Genomic DNA, 16,804 nt, shown 5'->3' on the forward strand with positions numbered 1-16,804 from the left:
GCATTTATTTATACAATTTCTCTTCTGGCCTCATGAGTGCTAGGGAATGGGCATCTGGCTGATTATCATAGTATTTCTTCCATCATGTGTCACACAGAACACATCTGTCTAAGGGACGGAGTGTGATTCTGAGTCCCCAGCAATGTGGCCATGAAAATTCACTTATAATTTCTCATAGAATTAAAAATAGACATGTTCATGGTGATATTACTCACAATAACCAAAACAACCCAAATGTCCATTGAAGGACAAATAGATAAATAAAATATGGTTTAGCTGTACAATGGGATATTATTCAGCCATGAAAAGGAATGGAATTCAGGTATATGCTCCAACACTGATAAACCCTAAAGTCCCTAAGACAAGGGAAATGGGCCAGACACAAAAGGACAAACACCATATGATTTCACTTTAGGAGGTACCTAGAACAGGCAATTTCACAGACAGAAAGTGGCATGGTATTGCCAGGGCTGGGAGGTGGGGTAATGCAGACTTACTGTTTAATTGGGTATGGATTTTCAGTTTGGAAAGATGAAGAAGTTCTGGAGATGGATGACTGCACAAGAGTATTAATACCACCGAACTGTACACTTGAAATTGGTTAACTTGGTAAATTTTCCATCATCTGTGTTTGACCACAGTTTAAAAAACACACATAAATCTCTGAAGGAGAGCTCTATTTAGGAAAAATCAGATGGAAACTTTTATACAATCAAAGAAAACTTTATCAGGCCTTCTCTCATAGCTTAAGCTATGCACAGAGCTATTCAGAGCATAGATTCAGACTGACCCATGGATGCAAAGTCCAAATCATTCCTCACAATGAGAAGGGGCTCTCTGTCCAGGGAGCAATCCTGGCTCAGATGAAACAGAATCAAAATTTACCCGAAGGAATGTGGGGAATCCTTGTCCATAGTAGCCAACAGCAAAATAGTCAGGCTTAGGTCTTATCACTTTGACGATGTTTTCATAAAACTGAGCCTGTTTTTTCTGAAAAGAAGAAAGAAAATTTCAGGTTTGATTAGAATATTTGAGCATCCATTCTTCTAGAATCTTCCAGTGGGCTCTTCAAGCTTTGGAGGTTCCAACTGGGTGGGAAGGTGAGGATGTGGGGGAGACCGCGCAGATAGGCATCTGGTCACCTTGCCACACGGCTTAGAATTTGTCACTCACCCGCAGTGGTTAGCAGGGAATCTGTCCAAAAGAGCCAAATGCAATAACTGGTATAATTTATCTATGTTTTTGATAACCAAAGAGGTGCCACAGAAATGGTTTTTCTTATGATTAAATGGCTGGTCTTTAGTATTTTGAAACTGGTATCTATTAGATACTGGGATACATTACAGAAATATTTAAAAGGGGAGAAATCTGGTCTAAATTAATGGCAAGAGAAAGGCCTGGGCTACTCTTCCTTCATCCCCCACCCCACAGATGGGTCAGTTTTAAACCAGCAGAGATTCTGAGAGACTCTTGGGCCATCAAGAGTACAGTACACAGGGGGTCAATAGTCGTTTACATACAAATGCTCTGAGAAATCTTGAGTCTGGTTCCCAAAGTGCAGCTGGGAATAAAAGTGAGTACTCGAAGGCCCGAATCAACGAGCAAACACTCAAGACTGTCCTCCTGGGTAAAATGGAGGACCATGGCCAAGGTCACAGGATCCGAAGAGAATCTCCAAGTTAAAATGGAAAGAGAAATCCCAGGAAAACAAGTGTAGATCGCCTGTGTTCATTTAGATGGAAAGAAAAGGAGACCTACCAGTAATTCGCTGAGTTGTTCGTAATCAAACATCTCGTTTTCATACTGTTCGGCAAGTTCCTTACCCAGAGCAATGGCCTCCTCCCACATCTGTAAGGAAAAAGAAAGAAAAAAGAGAAAGCAAAACTCAAAGCTGAATCATGCAGTCAAGGAATGAAACAGTAATACGACTGTTCATAATAAAACAATTTGGAAATATGCTTGCTGAATCGGAGAACGCTACAAGAATAACGTTAGAAAAATACAAATATTTTCTAGAGGCTCATGTCCTTTGGTTCATGACCAGACATCAGTTGACTAAACTGGTCCACTACTGGCTCATCGGTCATGTTGGCCTCTGCCCAGGGTCAGAGCAGTCTGCCCGCCAGTTCTGGCCCACTCCATCCTCTCTCCTGCTGCCAAGTACGGCGGCTGAAGCCCATCCATCGCAGCAGCAGTGCCAGGGCGGGGGGAAAAGGAAATGCAGTGCACGAGAGGTTACAAAGAGCCTGGTTTTGTGACTTTCCCAATCATACCATTGAATAAAGACTGGACTGTCAGAAAGAACAGGATATAGTTCAACTCCAAATTAAAGCTTGCAAGACGTTGCTTTATGTGTGCAAATACCGTGAGACTATAACGCCTGCCATTATTTTGAAAGGGGGAACATTTTTTGGTAGTAGTTTGAGAGTGGATTTCCAATCAGGTAAATGATTTATTAGAATGCTGATAAACTTTGACATTTTGGGAGAATTCGTTGATGCATATAGTGAGGCCTGAATTTCTCTTATTTTTCCTGGCAAAAATAATGTGGTCTACTCGAGAAGAATATGTTAAATATGGAAGAGCCATCATCTTCTCCAGGAAGTCTTTCTGGGTGCCAATGCTCCTCATGCTCCCATGATGACCCAGGATCCCCCTGACTTCTAACCTTTTGGTCACATACAGAAACTGGAGTGCTTCTGCCATTCTTCCTCAAAGACCACAAGGCCCTTGAGAGACTGAGCATTATTAAAAACACTAGACCACAACCGAGGGCCGGCTCAAGGATGTTGATCAGAAGAACTGGAGGTTGTTGATTTAGAATCAGGAAAGCACCACACCATCCCACACATTGTGTCCCCAGCCAGAAACCATTCCCGTCCCGACTGCCACCATTCCCACAAGATGGTAGAACTGAAGTCAAGACAGGTGATTCTGAGCTTGCTCCGTCCAGCAAGTCCCTTGTCTCGTCAGGCGGGACTTTATTATACCCATTTCACAGATAAGGAAGTTGGGGGAGGAGATAGGTCAGTAATCTGCCTAAGGGCACAGAGAGGTGTACTTGGCCCAGCGTGATCTTTTCCCAGAATTCTCGCTTCTGTTGACTGTCTTGTTTGGGCTGTTATAAAACGGTACCATGGATGGGGTGGCTTAAACAATGGACATTTATTTCTCATAGTTCTGGGAGCTGGGAAGTTTCAGAACCAGGTGCCGGCAGGTTTGGTTCTTGGTGAGCTTATAGACCTCTTCTTGACTTGTAGACTGCCACCTTGACTTGTAGACTGCCACCTTCTCATCATGTGCTCATCGTGTGCTCACACGGCCTTGAGAGGCTCTCTTTCTCTCCGTAGAAGGGCAGTAATCCCATTGTGGGGGGCCAGCCATACTCATGACTCCATATAAACACAATTATCTCCCAAAGGCCCCATCTCCAAATACTATCATGTGGTGGTTCAACATATGAATGTGGTGATTGGAGGTGCAGGAGGAATGTGAGCATTCAGACCATAACAGTGATCATGTGCCAGCACTTCCAGTTTCTCCCATCCCTTCCTACTGGGATGGGTTTTAAAGGATATGAGGCTAATCACCAATTCCAGGTTCCTGCTGAGAACACAAGCTGTCAGTCCCATATGTGGCACACTCTTGTCACTGAGGACTCATCGGCTGGTTGGTCTTCGCTTCTTAGTAGGATGACCCCATCAAGGGCCTTACTTATTACTGAACAGCCCAACAAGACTTAAATACTCTTTATAGCTACTGCCTAAATAAACCATCTGCTATTTTTTTTTAAAGAAAAAAGGCTGTTCTGGAATATGAGTTACACTTTAATACTTTTCAAGACAAAATAAAAATAAGTCCAGAGTAGAAACAGATTTCTGAGATGGGACTAGTGCCCAGGGAAGAGAGAAAGAGGCCAAGATGCCCTTCCTGGGTCTGCACACCTGGTTCCCCTTCCAGAGCCGCCATGGTCTCTGTCCTGCTGGTGCTTCCAGAGCTGCCCTGCATTCTCTGAATATTTAATCTGCTGCTCAAGATCCTCCTTGGCTCCTCTGCTGGGGGTCCAAGCTCACATTTCTAGGAAGGGGAAGCCTCTTGCAATTTCAATATTTCTTTTAAGCTCTAGTGACCAATTCCTTCCATTTCCATTTCAAAGAAAACACTATTTTTACTTGTGATTCTCTGTCACAAGATTTTTCTTTGAGTTTTCTGCAAGCGAACACACACTCTATTAGCTGCCTAGAATGTTAGAGCATCTCATTTATTACTGAGTTAAAGCTTAATCTGTTTTTATCCTAAATGACAGATGAGATGCTTTAGATACATATCAAAAGTAATTGTTTTTAAAAGAAATGTTAGTCTTGAATAAATATCTTATCCGAATCACCCTTAGGTGACACGGTTGTGTTTTCTATCAGATTTTCTATAAATACACCTTCCCCCCACTCCCTCCAGGGTCTTACAGGATTCTGCATTAGGGAGATTTTCATCTACTTTTAATTGGATAGGGCTCTAAGGAGTGTGGGCAATTCATATTTCTGATGTGAACACCTTGGAAGATGTTTCAGTACCAGGGAGAAGACAGATTCAATGTGATCGAGATTCAGATGACCTCCGTGAAAGAATCACTGTAACCCATGAGTTTGACCATCCTGCCTCAGCTCCTGTGCTAGGCTCTGAGGTTTACCACAGCCCTGAAGAAAAGCACCAGATCCTCACATAACCTCATTCCCTGATTTGAAATCCTTAATCCACTTTATTGCCTTCTTGACATCACTAGTTACTCGCAGTACGGAACACGTTCATCTCACTACCTCTTTCCATCAGACGATCTTAGCTCCTACCCACTCTTGAGATGACCGTCTTGTCTCCATCATTCCGAATCACCCAGTTTCAGGAAGTCTCATTTCATCAAGTTTCATGAATATAAACTATTTTTCCCTTCTTTTTTTTAAAAAACAATTTATTTGAGAGAGACAGAGAGAGAGAGAGAGCACATGCATGCACACACACTAGTGGGAGGGAGAGGGAGAGAGAATCTGAAGCAGACTCCATGCTCAACTCAGGGCTCTATCTCACAACCTTGACATCATGGCCTGAGCTGAAGCTAAGGGTCAGAAGCTCAATTGACTGCACCACTCAGGCACCCCCAAATTTTTTTCTTTTTCTCTTCTTCTGATGAAACTCCTTCCTTAGCACCCTGATGTCCATGGCTGTAGAGGACAGATCAGCTATTCATTTCCTACAGAAAACTATACAGTTGACGGTGGGCCAGTCCCATTGGCCAACAACCCTGACCTCACCAGGTAAGGAAGCCGTGGCGAATGAGAGAGAAGATGCCAGCCAGGACAACTGCCCCTTACCAGTAATTCAGGTTACTGAATTACTCACTGGGACAGCGTGGACAACTCTGGTTTAATTCACTTACTAGCTGTAAGTGACTCACTGGTGAGGATGTTTTATGGGACGCCCGAGTTTCATCATTCCTCCATAATTCAGCTGTTTCTCCAGGCATTTGTTGGGAGAAGACTCATCATCAATGACTTGTGACTTTCCTGTCCCACATGGTCTTTGATGTCTGAATGGATGAGGATGTGATGGTACAGAAGAATCCAGAGCAAAGGCTGAGGCCCCTCAGCACAGAGGGGAGTGAGGTGGCTCAGAACGAGCGTTAGGTCTTGACCAGCGAGCGAGCCCAGAAGCCTGCGAGGGACAGTCTCTTTCCAGTCCCTCTGGCATGAGGGAAGATGTATGTCATAAGAAGGGCTATGGTGACTCTAAGGGCTGCGGCTCAGCTGAAAGAATAGAGACCCTTGCAGACACCACCCTCTCTCGAGGCCTCTTGGCAATTTCTTGACCCAATGACCCCATCCTTGGTCCCCCTGATGTTTTCAACTGGTGTTGGCTGATCAGATCAAAGGATCCACATTTTTCCAAAGACATTTCTTGGAGAAGTGGTCAGGCCCCAGTCTCCCATCCCAGCAGGGGCACTGCCTCTGTGGTGTGCAGCTCAAAGCCACCCCATGTGGGAGTAACAATGCCGTCCTCTCCTTGGGCATGCCCAGGAACAGAGCTGGCCAGACATGCCGGGAAAACTGTGGGATCTGGGATTTGGGCCTGGCGGAGGAAGCCTTACTGACAAGGTTCTCAAACCGAATCAACAATAAACCCTGCCCCTCTGGTGCAGTCAAATACTCGAGGAAGCACTCACTCAAGGAAGCACTGCCCATTTAAGTCACGTGCATTCCTTGAGTACCCGACTGCACCAAAACGGCGGGGTTTATTGTTGATTTGGTTCTGGGCTTGTTTTCCCCACAGACATTCCTTACCTGTTGGAACAGAAAAACTACTTGCTCAGCTTTTGAAAGGCGAAGTGAGGAAGGAAACATTTCTTTAAAACCTGGAGGTTTTGCATTTTCTTCTCCAGGACATCTGTAGTTCAGCACATCTCTGAAAAGCCTAAATCAGGCTGCAAAGAAGGGACACTCTCACGCCTTCATTCTGGGTGGTTCTGGGGCACGTGGGACGGGGACAGGCTCCAGAGAGACCAGATGGAGAGGGACAGAGGGGAGTACAGACAGCTCTTTGAAGAACAATGTAGAAAGGAGAAGGTTGATAGGCAGTAACTGGAGAGAAGAGTCAGAACAAGAGAGAACTTCTTTTAAAGGAGGGAGAAATAAGGGCACAGGGCACAGTTGTAGGGGAATGTATGTTAGTCAATAGAGAGCAAAACTCCCCAACACTGCAGGGGTCAAGTAGATGGGCTGGCCTGATGTCCTGGGGTGGGCAAGGGGCTCCGGGGCTCTGGTAGGTGCGTGGAGAGCCCGTCCCTCAGACAGGACGGAAGCAGAATATACAGGGACAGACACAGACCAGTGGACGAGGAAATGCCAGGGACGCGTGGAGGGCGAAGTGGTGTCATACTGCCTGCGTACCCGCTAGCTGGAGGGTCAACTACTTTGAAGAAAAGAATTAACATGTGACAATTGGAGCCTCATGTCTCCGCACGGCTTTAACTGCCTTGCAGGAAATAAAACCTGAATCACTGGACTTAGCAACTTGGTCTCTTCCAATTTGGCAGCGACGTGAGGATGCTGACCCCTCACCCTACCCTGGGCGACTGGGCTGTCCTGGGCACCCTGGCTCCTCCTGGCATTGACCCATTAAAGAGGCCCTGTGTGACCAGCTGACTTCAAGCCCTGGAGACATCACCTCCCTCTCTGTGGCCTCCCAGCGGGTCTCCGGCCCCTCCACCCCCCCAGCAACACCACCCCCCCTGCTAGTCTTCTGCCATCAAGTAGCCAGAATTACTCTCTGAAAAGAGGAAAATGAAGTTACTGTTGCCTCTTCTCATGAAGTCTCATTGGCTCCTTGTGCCTGAGGGAGTAAATCCAACCTTCAGGAGATGTACAAGGCCGAGGGCAAACTGGCTCTCCAGGCCCCCCGTCCATGTGTCTCAGGACCTTTCACCTCCTATCCCACTTCTTAGCTTCCCCAGAAACCCAAGATGGTCCCAGGAGCCCTTGCCCTTCCCCGGGCTACTCCTACTCCTTGCAATTCCTTCCAGCCATCACCAGGCAAACTTGATCTTACTCCTCAGGAACCAGTCGACGTGTCACCTCCTTCAAGCCTTTCCTTTCTCCCCAGAAGAAGCAATCACTCCCATACTTGCTAGACAGGTAGACCCAGCACCCACCAGTGTGATAGACCGGAGGAAGGTTCTGTTATTTATCTGCGTGCCCACGAACCCGGGGGCCAGCCTGGCAGCCCTGGAGGCAGGCCTCTCTCACTCACGGGTGCCCTTGGCACCAGTACGCTTGGTGGTGGGAACACTTGCTAGGGACCCTGCAGAGAGTGGGGAGGAGTGTGGTTCTGGAGTCTGAGCACTGATGTTATGTTGCGCACGCTTTGCTTAAAAAAAAAAAAAGGTGGGATCCCTGGGTGGCGCAGCGGTTTGGCGCCTGCCTTTGGCCCAGGGCGCGATCCTGGAGACCCGGGATCGAATCCCACATCAGGCTCCCGGTGCATGGAGCCTGCTTCTCCCTCTGCCTATGTCTCTGCCTCTCTCTCTTTCTCTCTCTGTGACTATCATAAATAAATAAAAATTAAAAAAAAAAATAAAAAAAAAAGGTTTCTTATTTTATAGGAGCAGATCAATATTAACATGATCCCTTCGAACACGTTAGCAGGCCCGCTTCCTCCTCACTGAACAGATTCTGGCCCATATCCGGATTTTCAAAACTTTAGAAACGCCGAGGACAGTCCAGGAAGCGGGTGTCTTTCCGCCTCTACCTGCCGTTCCTCTGAATAACCACTGTGCTTTAAAAGGGAAACTCATCGAATGACAAAACTTCGCCCCACATACTTAAGAAATCGAACCATTCCACCAACTGCAGCAACTTACTCCCCAAATCCCTATTTTTAGCTCACAGGAAGATGTGAGATGCCTCATTTCTGACTTGGGTGCAAGGCAAAGCGCGAACTTTGTCAAGGCGAGGTTATTTTAAGGGAAGAGGAAACGGAGCTCCAGTTGGAAAGAACCAGAGAGCTTCCCCCAGCACGTGGGCCCGCGGGCCTGCCCCCTCTGCAGGCGCTGCCAGGCGGCTTCCTGGTTGCAGAGGTAGCTGAACGCTGGTTAATACGGGCTCCCTCGCTCTGACTACATTTTCCTGATAGCAGGGCTTCTATTTTTGACTCATCCTCCATAGAGAAGCCTGGTAATTTTCAGCAAAGCACTTGGATTAAGGGCTTTATTGAAAATTACTAGGCCTCAACCAAACACAATAAGACAGACAATGCAGAGCACGTTCGGGAAAGAGCGCCCGTCTGCCAGGATAAAACCCGACAGAAGGCTTGCAGGGGGACGCTCAAACGGGTGGTAAAAACAGAATGGAAAGGAGCTAGGAGTGGTTATTAGCCCAGGAAGGAAGAACCGTAAAAGAATGAAAGGGGAAACAGATGGAAATGACGTTTTATGGAGAGAAAGAAAAAGATGAAAAGCCCAAGAGCTGGGCTGAAAGACATTCGAAACTTTTTAAAACGGTAGAAAAGCAAAAATAGAAGAATGACTTCGTGTGGAAGAAATATGGAAAGATAACAGAACATAATTCAAAAGCCGGGCTGTCCAATATAAAGCAGCAGAAAATCCATTCAGCGTTGCAGCTTTCAGAGCACAAAGGCAGAGGAACTTTTAATACGGTCCGGCCTGAGTCCCTTGTCTTCCGCTGTCCCCGCAGCCTCTAAGATGCCTTCCTCGGGCACCGGCTCCTTTACTGCCCCCAAAGTCTTCGGGGGACAACCCTGCCTCGGATTCTGAGAGTCCCCCAGGTCCCCTAGGAAGCTGAATAAATTTCTAACAGTGCAAGTGAGCTCTTGGATGAGTAAAGTGTCCATATATTAAGGACATAATGAATATATCCTTAATTACCCACGGATACAGCCACGTGGTGACAGCCTGTATCGATGGAGTCATACTTTTGCCAGACTGAGGCCCTGTTTCATTTCCATTTTAGAATTTCATGATCCTCAGCCTTCAACTTCAACTGTGCCATTAAGTCCCGTTGCTCAAATACATGTTTTCATGTATTCAGAACTGTAATGTTTTCCCCTTAAAATGGAATAAATGTAAGATCAAACCCAATTCTTGTGATTTAAAGAATTTAAATCCTGTGCCGCCGGATCGTGCACAGAACGTGGGGTCTAGGATGGAAGCTGGGTCAGCTGTTCAATCAGAGATCGTGGCCAATACCAGCTGCCCTCCCAATGTGGCGGCCCTGCTCACTCGCTGCATGACCTCCTACAACATCCTGACCGAGGACTGTCATTTCTGAAAGATGCACAGAATCCAGGAAGGAAGAGCCGGCCCAGGTGTCGCAGGACTGTCTGTGTGATCTATAGCTCTGCAGTGAACGTGGTACTGAGGTCGAGTTAGCATCAGGCTCGGGAAAGGAGCCTGTGGAACATGCCCCACCCCTCCACCCCCAGCCCCAAATCCTACACACTGCAGAAATGAGGTCAGGGATCTGCCCCTTTAGACCTCCTTAGGGGCTGACGAGTCTGGGTCAGAAGGCAAGGCCGCACAGAGGAGACAAACAGGCATAATGGAAGGTACTTTGTGGAATGTCTGAGTGATGGTGCCTTTTGCAAGTGTTTTGCCCCAGCGCTGGCCAGAAGGTGCTCCATTCCATAAAAGATGAACCACAATGGCAGTGCTGATAGTGGGGGAGGCTGTGCACGAGTCCGGGCAGGGGTTTGTGGGAACTCCCAGCACTTCCCATTCAATTTTGTTGTCAATCTGAAACTGCTCTAAAAGATTAAGTCTACTAAAAAAAAATCTTTCACCGAGTGTCCAGTTTTGATGCAGCACCAGTCTCCCTCCGAGGGACACAGAAGCATCACACACAGCCTGTCCTGCCCTCGAGTGGCTTCAGTCGAAGCAGGACCTGGTGACTGGGGTGGTCCCTGGACCAGCTCCTTTGTCATTACTGGGAGCTGCTTAGGAATACAGAGCCTCAGGCCCCGCGCAAGACCTGCTGAATCAGAATCTGCAATTTACCAAGATCCCCAGGGCACTTAGGGGGCCTAGAAAGCACGAGATACTCAAAGTAGGGAGATACAGGGTACACATAAAGAGTTCCAAGGCTAGGGCAAAGAGTGTCTAGGGAGACGTCTTCCTGGATGGTGGGGGCAGGGAGGCTCCACGCTGGAGAGAGCATGGGAATAGGACAGCAGGCAACAGAGGGCCCTTCCACACCCAGGAAAGACCATGGAAAGTCCACAAGGTTGGGAATCAAAGAGCATGTTCTAAAAAAAGGCAAGATGTTGTGGGTAGAGAGAGGATTGATCGGTAGGGTAGCGCCGACTACTCTACGAAGGTGAGGGGAGGAGCCTCACCTGCCAGGTGAGAAGCCTGGATCTGCCTACAGAGGAGGTAGGGGGATCCCAGAGGTTTGGGCATCTCTGAAGGGATTCAAGCCATGATAGATACTGTGGCCCCTTTGTTAGAACATAGAGTGGCGGTGATACACCTCGGACCAGAAACCTGGGAAGACGGACTTCAGGAGGAAGAGAACGCTGGATGACCGGCTCTAGCAGCAGCTCTTCTATCCAAAGACCCGAATGGTTCAGCAGTGCCTCAGGTGGATCCTGACCAAGCCAGGGAAGATAATAGAGCGAGTTTGTCAGGAATTCTCATTCCCGAAGGCACTCAGATGTACAAACCACAATGAGAAAACGTGACTCATCCTTAAGAGGGAACCCATAATGAGATTATAATTGACTTTGGTCAAAACACAGAAGAAAACAACATACCTAAGGGGCATAATGCTAAATTTTAATAATAAAATAAGATAAAATAGTATCAGAAAGCTGTATCTTGCTGCAACAAAGCTATGTTGCCTTTTCTTGGTTTCTAAGGGTTTATCTTCATTCCTACCTCCCTCTGTTTCTGCCTCCTTCCTTCTCTAACGTTTGCCCTGTGTGTTTTCCTCTGCCATAAAGGAGCCCCTAACTCGTCCATCCCTCCAAATCCTCTAATGTGCGTAATTACCACACTCCAACAGTTTTTTTCCCCCCAAACTTTAGATATGACATTGGGTCATAAGAAAAAAAAAATCTAATTTAATGCTTGTTATCATGCTTTCCCTCATTGTTCTAACATAAATTCTATTATTTCCTGGCTTTGGTCCCCATGTTCTCATTCTTTTGGATATTGTTTAGTTTTTCAGATATTCACTCAGCATTAGGAATATATGCCAACAGGCCCATAAACAGCCCTCGCTGCCTGTGGTGGCCTCAAAGGCTAAACAGAAAAGTCTCCCTTCACACCAGCATGTGGAGGGATGTGCCAGCAGGACAAGAGTCTTGATGCTCAATGAGAACAAAGCCTTTTTTGGCTCAGATCAGCACCGACCAAAAGAAACATAATGCAAGGCGCACAGGTATTGCTAAATTACTAGCAGCACGTTTTTAAGAAGTGGAATTAATTTTAGTAAAATTTAATAACATCTGCAATACTATCATTTCAGCATGTAATCGGTAGCAAAAAAATCAGTGAGAAACTTGACGCTTGCATTAGTCGCTCTGGCTGCCATTAACAAAGTACCACAGACTGGGTACCCTCGATTCATTTATCCCCTCAGAGTTCTGGAGGCTAGAGGTCCAAGATCAAGTCGCTGGCTGGATGGTTTCTTTTGGGGCCTCTGTCCTTGGCTCGTAGATGGACCTCTTCCCACTGTGTCCTCACACTGTTCTTATTGTGTGTCTGTGTCCTAATCTCTTCTTAGAAGTACACCAGCCTGATTGGATCAGGGCCCATCCCAGTGACCTCACTTTACCTTAATCACCTCTTTAAAGGACATAGGTGGAAACACGGTCACATCCTGAGGTACTAGAGTTCACGACTTGCATGTATGAATTTTTGGCAGAAACAACTCAGCCCTCAACAACATTCTTTACTTTACACTAGAGTCTTAAAAATCCAGTGGGTATTTCACGCTGACAGCACATCTTGGTTTGGATGGGCCACACTTCAAACGTTACTGACCACATGTTCCTCATGATTCCAGGATCGGACTGTGTAGGCTAGAGTCTCACCCCTCTGTCTGAGCACTGGCTTCCCTGGGGCACCTGCTCAGAGGTCCCCCTGCATTAACGGAGGCCCTTCTCAAGTTCCCATTGGCTGCAAAATTTGTCACCCATCGTCACCCAAGAGCTGTTGTGAGATACGTTTTCCCCAAGTGATTGCAATCTGGGAACGGAGTATGGAAATGTGTACAATGAGGCCCTCCCAAAATCCAGTCTGGTGATCTGCAGCAATGAGCATAGCCACTTGTCTTACTCCATTGTATTCAGAAAAGGCAGAGAAGATGTTCTTTCTCAAATACTGCATATACCCAGAACTGGCAGGGACACCCGTGTCGCAGTCTTATTTCCTAAATGAAAGTGATCCTACTTCTGGCACAAAGTGCCCAACTCTGATATCTTCTGCTGTGACCTCACTGTGATTTCCAGTGTCCTAGCCACAGGGAACAGGAGCCCATCTCCTCCTGCTGCGCTCACCGTTCCCAGCCCCTGCCCTGATGGAAGAAGGAAATTTGACTATGGAGAAATGGGGATCAAGGCCCAACACTGAGTTCTGTAAGATATCTCTATTCTCACATGTCCAGTTGCAGGGAGCTATACTATTTGGGGGATTTATATGAATATTATCTTTTTGAGAACATACACCTACTTAGGTCATTTCTACGTGCCTTGCAAGCCCTTCATTAGAACCCTGGCTCGCTTGTCTCCCTAAATGCCCTCATAGGGCATAGGAGGGGCTGCATGTCTGGGAACTTCCACTGGGGCCCGCTATGGCCTGGTTCCTTGCTTTAGCCAATGACATGAACAGAAACACGTGAGTCGTTTCTGGACAAGGCGTGCAAGGGCCAGGCTGGTGATGTGCTGTCCCTTCTTGGCTGCATCTCTTTGTGGCGGAACCTGTACCCATCTGGGTGCCGGCTGGTGTAGACTCGTTGAGACGTCAGGAGGCTGGAACTCCAGCATCTTCCTGCCCATCAGTCCTGATGGAGGAGATGAGTAATTGCTTCCTTCTGTTATCTTCTTCCCAGGAAATGTCATGCTTGTTGATGTCAGAACGACATTTTTGTGCCTCGCAGCTAATCACCCAAGTACTTCAGATTTCATCTGATGAATTTTCTCGCTCACCTGTGCTCACTCTCCAAGTTAGCTTTAGAGGGATGAGGGGACTTTGTTTCTTTGAACATTCTTGCGGAAAAAGTTACAAATCCTCAGAAATGGCTTTTCAATCTGTTTTGCCAAGACAACTCCAAAAGCTACTGTGGAGGCAGCCCTCCTAACCTGTGATTAGCAAGTACTCCTTTGGACTCCAGGTTAGCCGACTGATCCCTTGACCATAACCATCTCTGTGTCTCCTCCAGAACACAGGATGTTCTCTCCACCCACTCCTCTTTTTGCCTACAATACTTTGTCACCTGAGCTTTTTCAAAATCAGGATTTCTCAACCTTGGCAATATTACACTTGGGGTTGGATATTTCTTTGCTGTGTCACTCTCTATATGTTGTAGGATGTTCAGCAGCATCCCTGGCCTCCGCCCACTAGATGCCAGGGCAGTCCATGGCCCCCATCATGCCAACCATGTCTCCTGTGGGTCCCAGTTGAGAACCACTCTGTTCTAAACTGAACACATTCTCCCCACCCCCCATACAAAGCCGCCTTTGCAAAAAATGAAAAGGCCTCTGTTCTTTGATTCATTATTTATTAAAGGCCACTGTCCTGCTATAGATGAGCATTTCCAAGTGTCAGGAGTCACTCTGAAATGCTGATTATTCATCCACTCTTTCACTGATTTCTCCGTTCAACCAACAAATGCCCACCGGGTTATGTGCCAGGCATTGTTTTGAGAATTAGATGCATTGTAGGAGGAAAATGTGTGGCCACTATGTTCACGGCGTTGACAACCTACTAAGGCCTTACATGTGCAAACCTACAGCTGCAAACTATGGGAAGTGCTATAGGGAGAAGAAGACACCGTGGGGGTCAGAGGAGGGGTGACATTCAAGCTGAGATGGGAAGAAACCAGCCAAGGGCAGGAGCAGCAGAAGCCAGCTAGGCAGAGGCAGGAAGGGCTGCTATGTATGAGGCCCCCACATTTGGGCGATGTGGCTGAAATACAGGTGTATGGGAGGGAACAAGGGGTGACATGGTGGGAGAAGTCTGAGGGGCCGACTCTGCCAGAGGATGTATCATTGCCACTGGGAGAGCCCAGAATGGCCATGAGCAAAGGCACACGTTCCCGATGCCCCGATGCCATCTGGCCCTCCAGCTCTGCCCACAGCCCAGAACACGGTAAGCCAGGAAGTCATCAGAGGGCGAGGAATGGCTGAATCAGCCCCATTTCTTCTAGCAGTTTGCTGAGAAATAGGGTTCCCCCGGCTAAACTAATAAAATTTTAGTAATCGGCCTAAATTGTGAAAGTGTCTCATTGCTATAAAGAAATATATTCCATTCCACTGCAGGACCAGGTGTAATCCAAGGTGTAATCCATAAGACATTTCCAAGTGGCCTCTGGGCAATCTACATGCTTTTCTGAATAGTTTGATTTTTTGTCCTGTGTCAAGGACAATAGGGAATGAATAAAACACACAGTATCTTTTCAATAGAGTTTTGTTTATATTGACAGGCACCAAAAGAGGTGGCCATGTAAGTGCTGTTTTGGGAGAACTGTGCCCTCCCTTCTACCCCCTCCCCCGCCCCCCCACAGCCCCAACGTATGTTGAAGTCCTAATCCTGGTTTCTGTGAATATGACCTTACTTGGAAACATGGTCTTTGGATATGATGAGTAAAGATGAGGTCATGGCAGACTGGGTAAATCCAGTGACCAGTGGGCTTGGGACAGAGAAATCTGGACATGGAGACATACACAGGGCGGACACCACCTGCTTCAGTGGAGGTGGAGCCAGGGCTCTCAGAGGACTGCCGGCAACCCCAGGGGGTAAGGGGGACGGAATGGAACAGATTCTCCCTGTTGTCATTCTCACAGAGCAAGCAGGGCCCTGCAACACATTGGTGTCAGTCTTACAGCCTCCAGAACAGGGAGAGAATCCATTTCTGTCATTTAAAACCACTCAATTGGCTGTGCTTTATTACAGCAGCCCTAGAGGGCTCACACTGCGCCTCCAGGGGTTCTCTGGCCACTTCCCTCAGAGTGAAGAAAAGAGCAGGTAACCAAGGTGAGTTATGAGTCCTGACGAAGCAGCAGAAAGAGCTCCCAAGTCACTCTGGTGGCAGATTTTCAAACATTCCAAAGCTCAAGGAGCTCCTTTCCTTTGCTTTCCCCCCAACCCCCCCTGAATAGTTACAGCTTATGTGAGTCACACAAACTACTGATGAGATCTATTACTGGCTGATTAAAATGATGGCAGGTTTCCTTTCCATAGAAGTCAATGGAATAAATAATGTTGTGGAAGCCAATTAATCTAGAATCCGCCAAAATGGAGCAATCCTTGTCTAACCACAGGATTCCGTTCTCAGTGGTAGTAGAAAAATGGAAACTCTCAAAGGAATGAATCCACTCCTTCTAGGTGCTCAGAAGCTCCTTCCAAATCAGGGTCCCGGACACGGTTCCCTGAGGCAAGGACTGGTAACATACTTGTGCTTTTAGGTTCTTCCCTCCAGAGCATGTATATAAAGGGAAGACTGTAGGGTTCTGGGGTAGGATTTCTACCTAGAAGTGCCAACTGGTGGACCACCACGCATAAGTCCTTCCAATCTACAATTTGTAACCACTTTCTGGTTCCACATACATCACGTGTTATAAAATGTGCACTGTGGGGAGGCACACATAAAGAGGCACACATAAAGAGGGAAACACAATGAAAAACACGCCCCCCCCCCCCATTTTTTTTTTACCTTGCCTTTGTCGAAGTAGTGGATGATTTCCTGGTAGAGCTGTTCTTTCAGCTGTCCCTGCGTTGTCGCCTGGTACCCGTCCCGCTGGGTGAGGTGGGCCGCGCACACATCCTCTGACCACTGAGACCAAAGCAAAGCATGAGAAATGTCAGGTGATGGTGCATCCAGTGGTACCACTTGCCCACCCTTGGTCAGAATACACCGCAGTGAGCCCTGTGTGTCCTACACGCATGCAGGCCATGGTTTGGGGGACAACCAGGGCTGCTGTCAACAGGCTGTTGGGGTGTGGAAATGAGGGTGGAAAGCCTCGTGCAGAAGCCCCACGAGGAAGGAAAGACAAGAGGGAGGCAAAGCTGGTCCTACATTCATAC

At 47.3% G+C, this 16,804-nt stretch overlaps 1 protein-coding gene across 2 annotated transcripts in view; it reads right to left on the reverse strand.

Annotated features, from left to right (window-relative positions):
* DOCK1 (dedicator of cytokinesis 1) overlaps positions 1–16,804 on the reverse strand; it is a 493,838-nt gene that overhangs the window by 37,219 nt on the left and 439,815 nt on the right. For both annotated transcript variants that reach the window (XM_072804887.1, XM_072804886.1), the window contains exons 38-40: positions 16,434–16,553; positions 1,759–1,848; positions 886–990 (exon numbers count right to left, since the gene is read on the reverse strand). In XM_072804887.1, the coding sequence (XP_072660988.1) occupies positions 886–990; positions 1,759–1,848; positions 16,434–16,553 (315 nt within the window). The remainder of the gene's footprint in view (positions 1–885; positions 991–1,758; positions 1,849–16,433; positions 16,554–16,804) is intronic.

This window comes from Canis lupus, chromosome 29 (assembly GCF_048164855.1).
Source record: "Canis lupus baileyi chromosome 29, mCanLup2.hap1, whole genome shotgun sequence".
Taxonomy (NCBI): domain Eukaryota; kingdom Metazoa; phylum Chordata; class Mammalia; order Carnivora; family Canidae; genus Canis; species Canis lupus.